The sequence below is a fragment of the Armigeres subalbatus genome, chromosome 1 (genome assembly GCF_024139115.2).
Source record: "Armigeres subalbatus isolate Guangzhou_Male chromosome 1, GZ_Asu_2, whole genome shotgun sequence".
In the NCBI taxonomy this organism is placed as follows: domain Eukaryota; kingdom Metazoa; phylum Arthropoda; class Insecta; order Diptera; family Culicidae; genus Armigeres; species Armigeres subalbatus.
The window spans coordinates 35,301,633-35,319,344 of NC_085139.1; the positions used below are offsets into that span (position 1 = coordinate 35,301,633).

General features: G+C 37.2%; 1 protein-coding gene across 28 annotated transcripts in view; it reads right to left on the reverse strand.

The window, feature by feature from the left end:
* Window positions 1–17,712, reverse strand: part of LOC134224057 (calcium-activated potassium channel slowpoke) — a 289,103-nt gene that overhangs the window by 62,591 nt on the left and 208,800 nt on the right. For 18 of the 28 annotated variants that reach the window (XM_062703499.1, XM_062703481.1, XM_062703432.1 and 15 more), the window contains exons 13-15: window positions 9,461–9,616; window positions 9,070–9,146; window positions 8,437–8,472 (exon numbers count right to left, since the gene is read on the reverse strand). In XM_062703499.1, the coding sequence (XP_062559483.1) occupies window positions 8,437–8,472; window positions 9,070–9,146; window positions 9,461–9,616 (269 nt within the window). The remainder of the gene's footprint in view (window positions 1–8,436; window positions 8,473–9,069; window positions 9,147–9,460; window positions 9,617–17,712) is intronic. The other 10 variants (XM_062703489.1, XM_062703447.1, XM_062703302.1 and 7 more) reach the window with 1 other exon arrangement.

Sequence of the window (17,712 nt, forward strand, 5' to 3'; positions counted from 1 at the left end):
TAAATCCTGGACCAAAGTGGAGTGGATCAATTACCTCTAGACATTTAAAAAATCGAATCGTCGACTACATTTCCTCAGGAAATTCATTCGAATTCCTATGGAAATTTCGTCTGCACTTTCAGCAATTCGGAAGAATTTTCTCTAGTGAAATCTGCTGAATTTCCATGGGAAAGACGAAATCTACTGAATTAGTGAAAGCCACTTGGCCATGACTTTCGGTGGGGCCGTTTAGTAAAAAAATATTCAGGCGAAAGCCATTTGGTCAAAGAGCACTAGACCGAAAGCATTATTGCCCAATTCTGAAACCCATCTGGTCAAAAATGGCATTTAGTCCAAAATGTCGTTATACCGAAATGGTTATTTGGCAGAAAAAAGCCATTTGGCCGAAAATGTCGTGTGGTCGAACTGCTGAAGTTTTGCGGAATATGTCGTTGTGCTGAAACCCATCTGGCCAAAAATGGCATTTGGCCGTAAGCTTCAAACGGCCGAACAGGTAATTTGGCCGTATAGATCGTACGGTCGAAAATGTCATTTGATCGAGCGAGTCATGTGGCCGTAAATATCGTTTGGCCGATCAAATGATATAAAAAAAAACATTCGACAAAACAGGCCGTCTCACAGTGTATGACTTTTTTCTACTGCAACGATCTTCAGCAATATTCTTTTGTGAATTCAAGGGTTGAATTACCAATGTTTCTCGAAGTTTGATCAAACTATCCCATTTGTTCATTTATTACAAAATAGATATTTGAAGAAATCGATTTGCCATATGAATAGACTTCGAAAAAATGCATTCTATATTTTAAAAGCCATTACACCACTACACACTAAGGGTTTTCGAGGACAAAAGACTTGAAATTTAATTAATGAAGCTGTTCCTATCCCTATCTCTACCTCTTTATCCTTCCATCTCTACCTCATTACTCTTCCATGTCTACCTTTTTCTCCCTCTATCTCTACCTCTTTCCTCCTCTATCTTTGTCTCTATCTCTACGTCTTTTTTCCTCTCTAACTCTAACTCTTTCTTCCTCTACTTCTACCCCGTTCTCCCTCTATCTCTTTCTGCCTCTATCTCTATCGCTCTAGCTTTCTATCTTTGTCTTTCTCTTTCTTTCTCTATCTCTATCTATATCTCTCTCTATCACTTTCTCCCTCTCTCCTCATTTTTCATTTCATACTTCTCGTGGTGGGAAGTGAGAATTCTCACATCTCACTTTACACTTTTCACTTTACACAGTGAGAAAAGACAAGTGAGAAAACAACAGTGAGGAGTGAGACTTTTTAATATCACTTCAAATTCTTACTTCTCGTGATTGAAAGTGAGAGATGAAAAGTGATATTTATTACGTCTTACTTCCCATTCGTCACTTTTCACAGTGATACATGTGAGAAAACAGCTGTGGATAATGAGAATACATTAATATGAGAAGTAAAAAATTTAGACGTCTCATTTCTTATTGCTCTTTACTGCCTTTTCTTTTGCGATTCGAAGGTTTTCTGAACAAAGGTTTTGATTATGCTTAAGTGGTCAAGATCGATTACTAAACAACTAAATTTAGATAGGGTGGTAAAAAAAAGTTCAGCTTCCACTTTCTTCAAATTAAATCATTTTTAAAAACTGTCTTCGCTTTACGGTCTTCGGATAGCGCATCTTCTGATTACAAAAGATTGTTACGAGCTTAATTTTCAAGCATAACTACACATAACAACAACAACATTGGGTTCCATTTCAAAAAATATTCAAACTGTGTTTTTATTTCGCCGTTAAGATGACCCTTACAATTTTTGAAAAATATTTTTTTTTTTAAATCATATTTTTGAACCACTGCACAGTTACTAAAATCGTGTTTTCAGCGCGTTTAAATAACCCTCTACAACCCGAATGTTTGTTTTTGCACAAAATCACTATTTTGCTTTCTAAAATCGTAAAAATATAAAAAGAGTCAACATTTCACCCAAGCAAAAACTGCAAGCGCTCAAAAAAAATAGCTTTTTTGACATGCCCTTAAATAATCCGGATTATCTCCGGTGTCCAGCGGTGAGAACATGGATTTGAAACAGTTTCTAAAACTTGATTAATTTTCCCATCGAACACTGTAAGAACCAACGAAATTGGTTTCCACAGAGTTATGGTCATTTGAATTTCAATAAAATTTTGCCTGTCCCGATTATTCTATCCAACCCCTGTATAGATCTCTCTCCAGTTAGAATCCGGAATCATTTATTGTATTACAGCGGCAGCGACAGCGGCATTACAGTGACCGCTGTAAGAATTATTTTACAGCGATATGTCTACCTTAGCGCCCACTTTCTGTAGTATAAATTTCATGGTGTTTCGTGCTGCGAGTCAAAAATTATTCCAGATAGAAGCCGAGAGGGGAGAAAGAATTCTGCGCACCCCCGTTGATAATCCTGCTCATCGACGGAGGAACGTACTTTAAAATGGATTTAGGACAGCTTCCTGGCCAAAAATTCTGCATGGCGACGGCACGAGGAGTTGTTCCTGCGAGATTAAGTTTGCTTTTATGGACAAATTTGCCAAAAAACTGATGATTTGGCGAGGGATATGCAGCTGCAGAGCAAAGACCAAAGTGTTCGTGACGAATAAGACGATGGACTCTAAGCTGTACAAGGAAGAATGTCTCAAAAACCGCGTACTAAGTTTCATGAAAGCCCATGAAGGTCCCGTGAAGTTTTGGCCAGATTTGGCGAGTTGCCACTACAGCCGGGAAGTCATCCAGTTGTACCGCGATAATAACGTAGATTTCAACAATAAAAACATAATCCACCCAACTGCCCGCAGTTCTGGCCCATCGAGACATTTTGGGCAATAATGAAGCGGAAGCTTAAGAAAAGTGGATAAACAGCTCGGGACGCGACTCAGATGACCAAAATGTGGAACAAATGTGCCAAGGAAGTTGTCTCCGGAGGTGTGCAGCGTTTGATGAGAGGAATAAAGAAGAAAGTGCGAATTGTCACTAGAAAACTAGAAATGATTTGTTTTCCTTAAAGTACAGTAAATTACCTTTTTTGATGTATTAACCTTATTTGTATGTCAATCCGTTACCTCGATACAGATGTTTTATTATTCCGGATTCTAAATGGACATAGCTTTATTTGACACCATCGTAACTAGGGGAACTGCTTCACAAGTGCATACCATGTACCCAGATCAATACCATTCGAAAACAAAGAATTGGTGCGCAAATTGTTTTACTACTCATTTTTGTAATTTTTTCAGCAGTGTGCACGCCGGATAACAACAAAACACGACACAAATCGAGTCGAAATTGCCTGTTGTGTGAATGTTATTGATATTGGAGCATGTTATTAAAAATGGAACAGATACCCTATAAGTTTTAAAATAATACTGATTAATTTTCAAATTAATTCAAATACATAAAGCCTGTCCACGTTAAATTTCGGACACCCATCATACAACGCGATTTTTTAAAATTTTCACAAACCACCGAGAAGATCAATTAACACGACAGATAAATCTCTCAGCTTTACGTGATGCTTTCAACGTGTTTTCATTCTCGTCCAAATTGATAAAATGGCTACAAATCAATTAGACATTGTCTAAGTGTCCGAAATTTAACGTGGACAGGCTTTATGTTGAACTTTTTTTGCTTCTGAAAATATGCTAGTTAAAGAAAATATAAATTTGGATATTTTGTCCAATGATATTGATGTCCAATGATTTGTTATTCCAGTGAACATCAAAAGAAGATCTTGTTAGATAACAACACTTTTCCATTCACCACGTTCATTACTCGGCCGTCTTCCAACCAAATTACTTTAATTGAGGCTAAATAATGACAACTGAAATGGCGGATAGTAGTTGTAAAACTTGTTTAAGGACACTCCTCGCGTAATCAAGATTTAGAAGTGCTCGCGTTTTCAAGGGCACACCACTCAATACGGAAGCAACGCACAACTCATTTTTATTATTTAATGTATGCTGTATTTAATGTATTGCTATGATGTGCCCTTGAAAACGCGAGTATTTTTGAGTTTGGATTCCGTGAGCAGTGTACTTAAGCTTATAAAATCAGGAGAGAAAACGTCGAACATTTTGAACACAGACTAAATTGAAAACCAATGCCATTCACTTAGGGACCGTACACTAATTACGTCAGCAATTTATCTGGGTTTTTTAACCCCCCCTTCCCATCATGTAAGATTTTTCCCATACAGATCATTTTTTATTTATTTGGAGCGTAAGAGAATGATTGACCCCCCCACACCCCATAAGTGCTTACATAATTAGTGTATGACCCCTTATCTAAACTCTAGGCCTCATGATCATGAAAGGTGTTATGGATGCTTGTGAAATTTTACTGTGGGCTTCGAGGCCGTGCGGTTAGCGACGTCAATTGTCTAGACGCATGTGCTATGGAGTGTGGGTTCGATTCCCGCCCCGATAAGGAGAAAACTTTTCGTACAGCAAAAAGTTCTCCACTGGTCTAGTGGGTGTTGTGTGAATGTCTTATCCGTTGTCTCATGCTAGATGTTAAGTGTTCAGTCTGTGCGACCTCTGGTCGAAGACTGTGATTCTGTCTTTTTTACATTGAGCGTTGGCTCCCCTCCCCTTTCAATTTATCTGGATAAATCTGCACAAATGTTAGAAAATCTGGAAGGTTGGCATCCCTGCCGCCATCTCCGGATTGGAAATTCTACGCCATTGCTCGCAAAGCTACTGGAGCTCTTCTTTGGAGATATTCAGCTTAATAATCGATCCTCCTAAAAGTGACATCGTACAAAGTTTGTATCTTCTCAAAAGTTGTAGCGCAACTTCTTCTGAAAAAAAATGTCGAAAACGCCAAGTGCGTAATTTAATTACTTTGGTAGATTCATTACTTTTATGCCAACAAGTTTTAAACATGTTAACCATATAAGCCTACAGGCATATGGAGACGCATGCTGCATTGCTAAAATTGAAGGTTTATAATATTCTGCATACCAGTGAGAGCATAATTGTATCAAGTTATGATCAAAAATAACCTTGAGGTTAAGGTCAGCGGTAATGACAAAAGACGGAAGATTGATTTCTGTAGAAAACGGTTTTTGTTTAAATATACCTTACATTCGCATACAACTCGACAGTTCAAATTAAAGTCTATTACTTTTACTTTGTTATGATCATGAAATTGTCTGCCACAATTTGCCCGTTGTCAAGTTGCAGCTTAATCAAAAATTACTATAAATGCATAAAAGTGTTATAACTTTTTTATTTTCAAAGTTTTCAAGTCGTAACAGTCATTAAACGGCGTATTTTAATATTATCTAAAACTTTTTAGAACATGCAGAAAATGAAAATTTAAAAAATATGATGAAACATTTTACATGGGGTTGTCGGCATAAAACGTGACAAATCTTCAAAAGTAATGAATTTATGAACTTGACATCCTGAAAGTTTCGCTAATAAAGACAAAACAACTTGACAACTTCGACAACTTTTTCCAGGAGAAGTTAGTCTACAACTTTTGTGAAGACACATAACTTGTATATTATAAAACAAAAATAAATAAACAAAAATCATCTTACTTTTAGGGGGATTAATCATTAAGTTGAATCAATAGCTCGTAGGAAGCGCATGATAAAATGTCTGGAAGACACAATTACGCTAAATCGCATGGTAAATGTATTATTAATTAAACGCGCTGAAAACACGATTTTAGCCACTGTGCACTGGGTCGTTTTTAATGTTCATGGAGACGCATGGTTGGCCAGATTGGCTTGATTTTTCCCGTTCACATAAAGTGTACCTCTCTAAAGCACGACGCTACTCCCCAACGGACAGAATATTCCTGACTTTCGGCCTGAAGCGAAACGATTCATCGCCATATGAGTGCGGGAGGGCCAGGATACCTCCACGTTGTCGTGGTCCACCAGCCGGTTTGCCTTACCAACGGCGAAATAGCGAGTAACCGACATCACATTAAGCGTCACCGGCTGTCAAAAATCCGAGAGCGTCAACCCCATCGGCAGGTCATCGAATGGTTAAGTAAACCATAACAATCTGTGAGTCGAGCTTTTTTGTATGGAGTTGTTCATTGTCGTAACAAATAATTGCGTCCGCCATCATGGACCCGTGAACACTCGTGGGTGAACCCAGTTTTACAACCACCGAAAGTTAGAGCGCAGATCGTTGAGGAGGTGCGCTTCAGCAAATCGTGACGTCACGTAAAAATGTAAGGCACAGAGCACATACAGTAGAAACTATGGAAGAGTAAAACCACACACAGATAGTGAGATGAACAAACGCTAACACAAAATAAAATTCCTCTGCGACTGTCCCCCAAGGAACATGTGTTCCCATTAGGATTAAGAAAATAAATATGCTTTCCATCAACGTTTTCTTGTCACTCAATAGAACGTCTTTTGTGTAGTCCCTAGTCAATTTGTTAATTAAATGTATTTTCCGTCACAACGCGTTATCATAGTTTCGAGTCCCGTCCTCTGTGTTTTCATTGAGGGGAATGACCGTATGACCAAACATCCTATTCGGCCAAATTTCCTATTGGGCCAAATGTCCTATTCGGTAAAATGTCCTATTTAACCAAATGTCATATTCGACCAAATGATCTATTCGGCTAGATGGGTTTCGGCCTAATGGGTTTCGGACTTTCCCGTTTACTTTCAGAATACGATTGATTTTTTTGCTAATATTTTCTACAAACTGCAGTAGAATACTCAGATAAATAACATTTTTACATAAAAATTTTACATTGAAAATGAAGCCATCTTACCAACTTTTGTAATTAATAGATGAAAAAGACCGAGAAGCGATACTAAGACAGTTTATGAAAATAATTTGAATCAAGTAAGTAGAAGCTATAAACTTGTTTATGACCTTTCAATCAAAATAAGGTAATTTTGTCATAATTTTTTAGGGGTTTCGACTGGATTAGTTGCTAATAATTAGGATTTTCTGCGTTCAGTCACATGAAATATTGATAATTTCAAATCATTGCCAACGTTTCGATCCGGTGGTTTGGATCTTCATCCTGATCCCGGTGTTGCCACTTGATTAGGTGGTGGAGCAAGGAAATAAGAAGGTGAACAAATCCACTGAAAAGCTCATTGGTTAGGCAGATCGTTTGTGAAAGCTCGCCGAGTACTATCAACGGGCTAAATCTAGCCGGAAGACAGCCTTCAAATGTACCTTATGTTTTTCCTGCGGTCTCTCTGTTGGTGGTATTTCAGTATCTAACCAACAAAAACAATAATGTTGGTTTTGTAACAAAAGAATCGCCGTATCTGTGATGGTTACAAAAAAATTTCTCTGCTATGAACATCGACCTTTCTGTTGGGATGGACCGACATGCGTCGAGTTCCCCTTTTATTTGATGATTGCGAACTATTGGAAAAATATGTTTTAACTGAACAGATACTCGGTTTTCAATTAATTGTGCGCGATGTGAGATAGATTACAAACTAAACGAAATCAGCAATGATGTAGGAATGATATGTAATGTGTAGCTTCCATGAGGCGCAGAATGAACTCGTTTATGTCGAGAAAGGCATGATTGCTTTCACTCAGGCGAAAAAAATGTTCACACACGATAGAGTGTAAGTGATGCAAAAGAGATCCGACACAAAGGTGACAGCACAGAATCTTCCATTATGGTTGCACTGGCACGTTTACATTGCACTGCATTAGGATTGTAAAACTTTTATAGGTGACTGAAAATACCACACTTGCGAGGGTCGTTGATTCAAGCTAGACTGGGTTTTTGATTCGTTTGAATCGAAACCCAAAACCGACTAATTGATTTTATTACGGCCGGACCAGCTGATGTTGGGCTTTTACATTTAAGCTAGAAAATGTTTTTATGTAAAAAGATATTAGTTTAATGCTGAAATCTACATTCGCTACAAAGCTGAATAGCAAAATCTGTCTACGCTAAAGAAGTTTTGATATCCTAGCAAAAGGGTAAAATTAATTGATGCACGCTAATCAACGACCCTTCGTTATTGTGGAACTTTTATGGACCGCGTGAGCAAAGAGGAGATACATATCAGATACCAGCAAATATCAAATATACACTTCTAATCGCTATCAATAGTTTATAAAATACTGTTCTTAATCGCAAATCGATTGAAAAATCTAAGAACTGGATTTTACGTATTTACAAAACAACTGAACGAAATTATTAAGACAGAATAATTGTCAACTTATTCGTGGTTACAAAAAAGATCAAAAAGTCTCCATTCTAACGAAAACGAAATTAACCGATCTCTAAACTGTTTTGAATGATAATATCAAACGCGCTAGTGAAAATACTAAGAGTAGTAGATTTGATCGAAATACAAAGGTGAAAGAGGGAAGAAAAATCAAACAACTCCAAAGATGTTGGTTTACTAGGGAAAAGATAATAAGGGGGAAAAAAATGTCGCAAAGATAAAACTCTGGCACTAATGCTTTACCTAGATCACCTATTTTTGTCCTGGCTTGTGCAGTCACTGTACAAATCGAAAATCGAACGGATTGATTCATTTGCGGTCCAAGGGCAGACGAGTAAGCGTAGTTTATTCGGTTGAGGTGAATTATGTTTCGTTTATGGGATCCCAAGTTTTAGTTTGATGGTTTGAATGGTATTATGGGTTTGGAACAGTTTAGGGCAAGTGTTTCGAACAGTCAGCAAACAAGAGAAAAAATGATTAATAATTTGATAAGGCAGATGATGTTTGGTAGATTGGATGGGTGAAAACAACTGTTCTGAAACGTAAACTAATCAGGGACCGAAATAGAGAGAACAATCGTTCCATACAGTGCCTACGTTGGACGAACGATCGACAACCTAAAACATTTTATTATCGTTTGTCGCTATGGTCAGTGTTATTGCGTTTGTTGGATAACTGTTGATAGTGAGGTTTTGTGTTGACTGTGAAGTAGTGTATAATTCTGGAGGATTTGCAGAGACGCAAACTTCTTCGAAGGCAGTGTGCGGTAGTATTCGAACGCCGACAGAATTTCAGGGTAACTATTATTATATCAAATTCAAGGGCTTTGAGTATACGGAATCTGGCGTAAATATAAGAGTAAAAAGCTCAACTTACAGTTTTTGCATTTGCACTTTTTGATGAGTGTTTCGTCTTTGATGTCATCATGGCACGCTTTGCAGTAGAACCACGCTCTGAAATGAGATTAAAATATGACTTAGTTCATTTTGAATAATTACTCGAAAAAGCATTTCAACGGATAAATCTAGCTGGAGGCTAGAGCGATTCCTCAACTGAAATTTAAAGAAGTTTCAATTATCAAACAGTCACTGGATTTCGGAATAACTTTTCGAATAACTGTTTTTAATTTTCTTAGAGATAATTTATCATCTGATTGAAGAACAATTTTAAATATAAAATAAAGATAAACATATTTTAAAGAAACTTCTTAATAAACTCACATTTCAGTTTGTTGGTAACAGACCAACGACTACCCATGGCCACTTACCGTTTCACTTCGTCTGCACTCTGTGCTATGAAGAACCCTTGTGTATTGGCGTGTATCTTAGCACCTCGTGGATTAATGGAAATTTTGCTGTCGGCACCTTCCTCACCCTTGATCTCGATCGCCAGCAGCAGCAGTTTCAGCTTCGTGAAGCACAGCCTGTATGGAACCGGGTGGTACAGTTTTCGGGGGACAAACAGCAGATTCAACGGGACACGTTGGGAAACAGGGAGAAGACATATTGAATTAGTGATACAAGCATGGCTTTGACTTTTCTTTTCTGACGTGGAAGGCAAGGAAACCGGAAGGAGCAGGAAGATTAGGGAGAAAGTGTTGAAGATTTGAAGGAACTGGTGTACATTCCAACGTTTCGAAAGGTACAGTAGTGCTTCTGTGTCGATTATCCTGGCCGAATGCTCTATACACGAATGGTTTTTGGCAGAGTGTCGTCGAATTGAACGAAGCAGTGCTGTACATCCATTCAATTTGGTTTGTTTGCATACTGTCGTGAACTGCATTCCTACCTTTTCTACTGAATAAAAGCTATCTAGAAAAAAGTTGTTACTGTAAGTTTAGCCTCAACTAATCTAAAAATGTTGACTACGTTCGCTTCGCAAAAATAACTGCGCTAGTCTGCCTAGAAATTGAACCCTGTGCTGGGTTGTGTTATTAACTTGGTTAGAGAAAGAGCAGTACAATACATTCTACCAACTACGCTTGAACGAAAGGAGTGATATATCAACTCTTTTGATTTAATGCTACAATGGGATGCGGTTTATTTTTTCATAGGGATCGAATCTAATAGGATTTTGTATTTAATACCAGCAGGCTTACTTACGAATAAATAATTATGTACTTGCGTTACAAATACCGTTCGATAACTATAGAATGACTGCAATGAAATTGAAGAGCAATCGATTGCGTACCGTAATACAATTGTTATCCAGCTAATCGATTAGCGGATCATCGTCTTATAATCATAGAAACTGAACAAAGGTGATAGAGTTTTGTCTCAAATGATAAATGATATCCATACCAACCTTTTTTCATATTTCTTCAGAATTTTTTAACCAGCCTTCAAAGATATCCCGACCAACCATTTCGGGAATTCCCTTCAAAGATGGTATTTCTGCAACTCAATTTGTTTGTTAATAATCATGGAATGAGCTGCTAGAAGGTTTCATTGGTAGTATTAGAGAGTTCGAAAGAGATAATTCCGCACTGGCTCAACATTAACTACCTTGTTTGACGAGATGCTTTTCGACGATCGCTATTGGAAAACTATTCAAGCGATTCAAAGGAGAACGTAGTTATTTAAGACTTAAAGAGTAAGTACTTTAATGTTGTTGATGACGATTTTCTCGGTTCTCATATCAGGTTCTGAGGCAGATTCGGATACTCAAAGACGATAAACTCATTAAGAATGCGCTCATGAAGTCACTAATCGCTACGTGACCAGGTTGTTGAGCATATGATAACTCCAATTCCGACAAGCGAGTGGCCTTTACCTGTTGTCATTGTTGTCAATGTTGAAATACGGATGGTAGTTCATTGTATGTATCTTCAAAAAAAAAAACTAGGAAGTTTATGGTTATTGAATCAATTAAAAGTTAGTTTTCGTACAAACTTTCGCCTCGAGGAGCATCTAGAAGTGCTCCCATTTAAAAAAAAAAAAGTGATGGATCATGTTTTGTAAGTTTTGAATAATATATTTTGCTATTCATACCGTATTCTGAGGATTGTGAAAGCAAACTTTATTGGGTTGTGGAGCGTTTGATTAAATTCAATATAAAAATTAATTAAAAAACAATCTATTTGTTTTGATTCCTGTTTGCTTTATTATTGACTTATATTAGACATTACTGTGAGGCATAAGTACGTTAATCCCAAGAACGTTAGGCTTAACGTCCATTATGCGTAACGTACTTATAACTAACGTCCTGATACTTTAAGACGTACACCCGGTTATTTGCCCCTTCCTGAAAAAGTTGAGACGTAGTGCTAAGCCACCGAATAACGTCACTAAGTTGGAAGCATTTTTTGGAACTATTCAACTACTATGGTCGAACCATTCCCAACCTCATTCCCAATTCTCTCGCCTAATTCTACTTTATTGTACTAATGAAGGTTGAAGTACTGAAGTGAAATTCTCGTTTAACTTTTCAAAAGGACATTTTTTTCATGAATTAATTTGAATACACCCGGTTTTTTTTACACGCCCGTGTAAAAATAATCCCATACAAAATTTTGCAAAGTTGCTCCATTTTGCATGATTTGTCGAGAAATCATAAAACTATTTTTACACGGATTTTCAAATTTTGAACTGAAAACTTTTTTTTACACGGAACGCATCCCCCGTGTAAAAAAAGAATCGGGTTTATTGCAATCAACAGACCAATATGAAAACCTTTGATTGCAGTACTCAAATTAATTCATGAAAAAATGTCACTTGGACGCTTTTGAAAAGTTTGGCAAGAATTTGCAATAAAACTTTCAAAGATTGCAAGAACTATTGCTAAAACCAAACCAAGCCAGTTATTATTGCTTTGGATGCCTGTGGATACGGTTTAGGTGGTGTCAATGCTCATGACGTTAATAAACACAACATTATTTTGCTTCTTTTTCGTTAAACAAAAATCGTATCCAATTTCTCAACTCTAGACTTTTCCGTGGTTAGCACGATAATATTTTTTTTATTAGCTTTAACCCTATACAACCCAAATTTTTGTTTTCGCCCAAAATCACTATTTAGCTTTCTAAAATCGATCTAAGCACGGTGGGCATTCAAAATTTTTGATTCGCGATTTCATCAATTTCACACATTGATTTTTTAGAATTTTGTTTTTCAAGTCTTTTATTGTATTACGATAATGCTGACTGCTATTCCCAGTTTCCGTTGCCGGAAGAGATCCCATGTGCTTTGCAAATAAAATGTATCAAAACCATAATTTTTTTTTAAACTATCATTTATTTGGAAGGCTCATTTGCCGTGAAGCGTTACGGAGCCGGAATACAATTTTTCATGATTATTATACATTCGAAAAAAAAACATAAATATTTCCAGTGAAGTTGCCAAGAAGACAAAGGACGATGAGTTTCTTCAACAGATTTTATCGGTTCAATCAAATAGGCAATTGGCCTATATTCTGAATATTGACCACCCACCATGAACATAATTTACAATGTTTGAAAACGCCTCTCCGTTTAATTCTAAATATCTGATTGACTTTTGAAGGCAACAAGGAATAAAAGTTTTGACAAGTCCACCATACCACCAGTAGAAGCAGAAGTATTAGAACGTTATAGGCACTGTTGTCCAATACAGCTATTGTGATCAGCATCTTTCAACTACAGTCACTCAGATTTCGCCTAAAGAGTTCTTGAATTTCAAATTTACTGTTTTGATTTTCTTGTTCTTAAGATCACTCCTGACAGAATCCAAGTTTCAAAGTGCTCGCGTTTTCGGGGGCACACCACTCGATACTGAAGCAACGCACAACTGTCATTTTTTTCAGCAGAAAAGCTGAAACAACAAAAATTATAGTTGTCCGCCGCCTCCGTATCGAGTGGTGTGCCCCCGAAAACGCAAGCACTTTGAAACTTGGATTCTGTCAGGAGTGACCTTAAGTAAGAACATCGGCGTCTTTTCAACGCAGCTTAGCATTTACTTTGGTAATTTGATCAAATTGTCTGTAAACCCTTTCCGTATTACCTTGCAGCATATGATTCGATTCGAATATATTGTGACCTTAAAAAAGGACAAATTTTTAAGTCATTTACCAGACGCTACCAAAGCATCCCACGGTGACTGAATTCGTCTTTAAGCGCATTCAATTAATAGCACCTCCTCTACCAGTGTCGTTTTCCATGCCGTCTTAGTTGAGCAATGCTTCTTGCCAATTGAGAGGTTCTATTCTGTCAATTGAAATGCGGATCATTCGAATGACTACTGCCCGGAAAACGGGGAAAATTGAAGGGAGAACACATGTCTAATGTTCGTATTAAAATGTTTTGTCGACGTCGAATTGATGTTTTACCATTTGTGGTAAATATCGCTCCAAAAATCAAAATTTGGTATTATGACAAGTTTTCGAACTTAAACCCAATCGAATGAATGCGCTTGCTGCTACCAATTGAGCAGACTGGGCTACTCTAATGAGACCACTATATTCAATCTACATCTACGTATCCTAAGTTCACGTTCGGGTCAGATTTCACCGCAAATATCTTCTTTGGGTGTATTCGGCTTAAGTAGTTATCAAATTAATTTTGCACTGGAGAACTTTTTCGAAGACGCCAAGTTCGTAATTATCGCTTTTAAAGATATATTACATTTTATGTTAACAAACTTTAAACAAGTTTTTCATTACATAAGCGTACGAGCATATGGAGACGCATGGTGCATTGATCAATCAATTCCTTGTGACTAAACTTTATGTGCAAAAATCAAAATTTATTCATATTCTGCACACTAGTCATTTGGCTAGAGATAAGAGACTGCTTAAAGTTTCACAGAGGTGATGACGAAATACGGAAGTCAATTACTTGTACATACTTTGAAATGCGTATGAGATTGTCCACCGCGATTTACCCCTTTTAATCTAGAAGTTACTCACTTTTTGATGACGTTGATACGCTGAAAACGTCCTGGAGTTTAGATAATTAGTTCTATGAGGTCAACAAGTGCTCTACAAAGAATAAATGTCAATTCCATAAGCATGGAAATCTGGTTTTCGTGACAATGCAAAGTCTCGTTTAATCTTATTTAAACGCAAGGAAGTTTCCAAAAACGTACATGCATCCATAATTGTTGCTTGTGAATGCATATACATCATTGAGCTTGTCTGGACATTGCAATAGTCCTGATTTATCCGGTAGATCTGATGCACGTGATGTGCGAATGTTCACTAAATCATATTGGGTACATACCAACGCTAAAGATATTGCTTAATTTCTGGTCGTTGTGGTAGGTTCGCCGCCTCCGTATCGAGTGGTGTGTCCCCGAAAACGCAAACACTTTGAAACTTGGATTCTGTCAGGAGTGACCTTAAGTAAGAACATTGGACTACTGTGCTACTGTTGAAAAACTAAGGACATCTGACACATAAAGTTCCGCCTTGAACAAAACATGTTACTCACAAGATTTACAGGGCCATTGGCAATCTAATACTTATGTATCTACTGTACCACCCCTTCTGTAACGACCAAGCCGAACGAGTAGTGGATCTTACTTCCAATTCTTTCTTAAGTTAACGAAACGCCCAGAAGACATACAGTTTTCTTCTGAAAAAAAACTAAATTTTACACTGAAGAAGACGTTGAATGTTTTGTGGATGACAAAACCGCTATACAGAATAAGTTTCCTCAGCTCAGCCACTTCAAGAATTTTGGTGCAGTAGAAAATGGGGGAAGGACCGTTTGGCCGCAATTCAATCGGCCGAATGCCATTTTGCCATTTGGCCGAAAATGTCGTTTGGCCCTAATGGTCGTGTAACGAAAAGGACCACTGGGAATAGTGTGAAGTGAGAAATGAGGAGCAAGTGTGTGGCCTCCCACTTCTAACTTCGCACTAACTTTGGCCAAATGACCCATTCGGCCGTATGAATTTCGCCCAGATGGGTTTCGGCTTAATGGTTTGTTCGGCCTAGTGGCATTTGGCCAAACGACACCCTTCCCCGTTCGAACTTGAACTAGAAGCTCAAGGACAGCATTGTAATGTCTCATTTTCAATGAGAGATGCCATGTGAAGTTTACATATCTGCTCTTTGCAATATCTATAGAAATGCGAAGGATTAAAAGCATGCTACAAAAATCCTAAAGAAATATTTACTCCGTGACAGGTCATGAAAGTGTGCAATATCTGCTTTATTTTTGTGTTTATTCGGTTTGTTCCCACTTTCAACTCGTGGATTAAAGAAATATGATTAATTTATCGTCTAGTCATTATTCTCTGCATGTATTCATTGAAATAATTTAGAAATTTTAATTTCAAAACAAAGCACAACATCCTTTCATGACTGCCTTTCATCTTTCATGCGAAATTGATCAAAGAACCCACGATACTTTTTTCTCGTCGCCTGAGATAGAAAAAGGCGCTTTGCTCTCTGTCTTATGACGATCACGACATTTTGCAGTACTGCTCAAGCCACACATAATACCTGTGTATGGTTGGGACATCATTTCATGTCAATTCATCCCCACATTTATAGTAGAATATCCGCAGTTATAAGATTGAGAGATATCCGATACGATTTGTGATCAATTGAATCTGCTAAGCGAAATCTTAGGCAGAAAAGAATGTGGCTGATTTCTGGAACGGTGTGTTCAAGTCAAAGAACCTACCTCAACGACAGAAATAAAGCAATATATTTAGCGTTGGTATGTACCCAATATGATTTAGTGAACATTAGCACATCACGTGAATCAGATCTACCGGATAAATCCGGACAAACAAGAATTTTCTATGCACATGCATTCTCATTGTTTTTGGAAACTTCTTTGCTTTCAGATAAGATTAATCGGGACTTTGCATTGTTGGCAATATGACGAAAACCCGATTTCCCTGCATATGGCGTTGATATTTATTCTTTGTCGAGACTTTGTTGATTTCATAGAACTATTCATCATTTCAACGTTGAAAGGTCAATACATAATTGTATGTATTCTGATTAAATAGATAAATCTGAAAATGTTTTGGTTCTTGAAGCATAGTATTCTGCTGATATATCCCAGAATGCGTACCTCATGTCAGTTATGAAAACCTAGGCCGACCGACAAAAAGACTTTTTCTCATTTCTGTAGCTACTGCAATAGTTTTGACGGAATCTAAAAGTGAACTGCAGCTTAATCACAAGGAATTGATTAATCAATGTACCATGCGTCTCCATATGCTCATACACTTATGTAATAAAAACTTGTTTAAAGTTTGTTAACATAAAACGTAATTAACCCTTAAAAATAATAATTACGAGCTTTGCATCTTCGAGAAAGTTTTCCAGGAAAAAAAATAATTTTATAACTACCTAAGCCGAATACATTCAAAGAAAATATTTGCGGTGAAATCTAACCCGAATGTGAACTTATCATACATAGATGTACCAACATAATATTTTAATTCGGAAAACAGACATACGTTTTTTTTTCTTATTCGAATTGATTTTTCAGCGTCTTCTCATCTGGTACAAAACCAGTGATGGCCATAATTTCAGAATCTATAAAAACTCAGTTAATTCTGAGATTTTGCTCAATTTTGCAACTCCTACACTGCCGTTATACGCATATCTGTCCCATGTTTGCTGGGATTTCTTATGTACATGGGACAATTATGCGTAGAACGGCAGTACACTCCCGGCCAAAAGTTTGGGTTCATCCTCGAAAAATATAGGCAAAAGGTTTTGGCCGTATTTTCGCCGTCTTACATCCGATTTCGGGTATCGTTAGCTCAATACAAAGAATTTAAGTAGATATTGCATCGAAAGTATTTTAAACTAATAATTTTTATTATTTTATGTTCTAAAATTTTACATTTAGAAACACATATTTTTCAAATTTATATGGTAAACATATTTCTTTTTTTTTTTCAAAATTGTGCCCATCTTCTTCTTCTTCTTCTTCTTATTGGCATTACATCCCCACACTGGGACAGAGCCGCCTCGCAGCTTAGTGTTCATTAAGCATTTCCACAGTTATTAACTGCGAGGTTTCTGAGCCAAGTTACCATTTTTGCATTCGTATATCATGAGGCTAAGACGATGATACTTTTATGCCCAGGGAAGTCGAGATAATTTCCAATCCGGAAATTGCCTAGACCGGCATCGGGAATCGAACCCAGCCACCCTCAGCATGGTCTTGCTTTGTAGCCACGCGTCTTACCGCACGACTAAGGAGGGACCCATAAAATGTGCCCAATTTCGAAATAAAAAGTGGAACGGAGCCCAATTTTAATCATCTTTTCCAGTTTAAATTTAGGCAAAATATACATTGGAGAAAGTTAGTTTCCAAACAAAATGTCAAGTACTGTACTTCAGACATTATTTGGTTAAAAATGAATTAAATCGCATATCCAAAGAGTGAACCCAAATTTATGACTGGTTTACCATATAGTGGATGAAACCAAACTTTGATGTACGACGGCGAAAATACGGCCAAAAACTTTTGTCTATATTTTTTGGGAGTGTAATTCCTCTAATCAAAAATATCATTTGAAAAGGGTTTGAGTCTTTAAAAATATTCTAAATGCGTCTATGATATTGTAG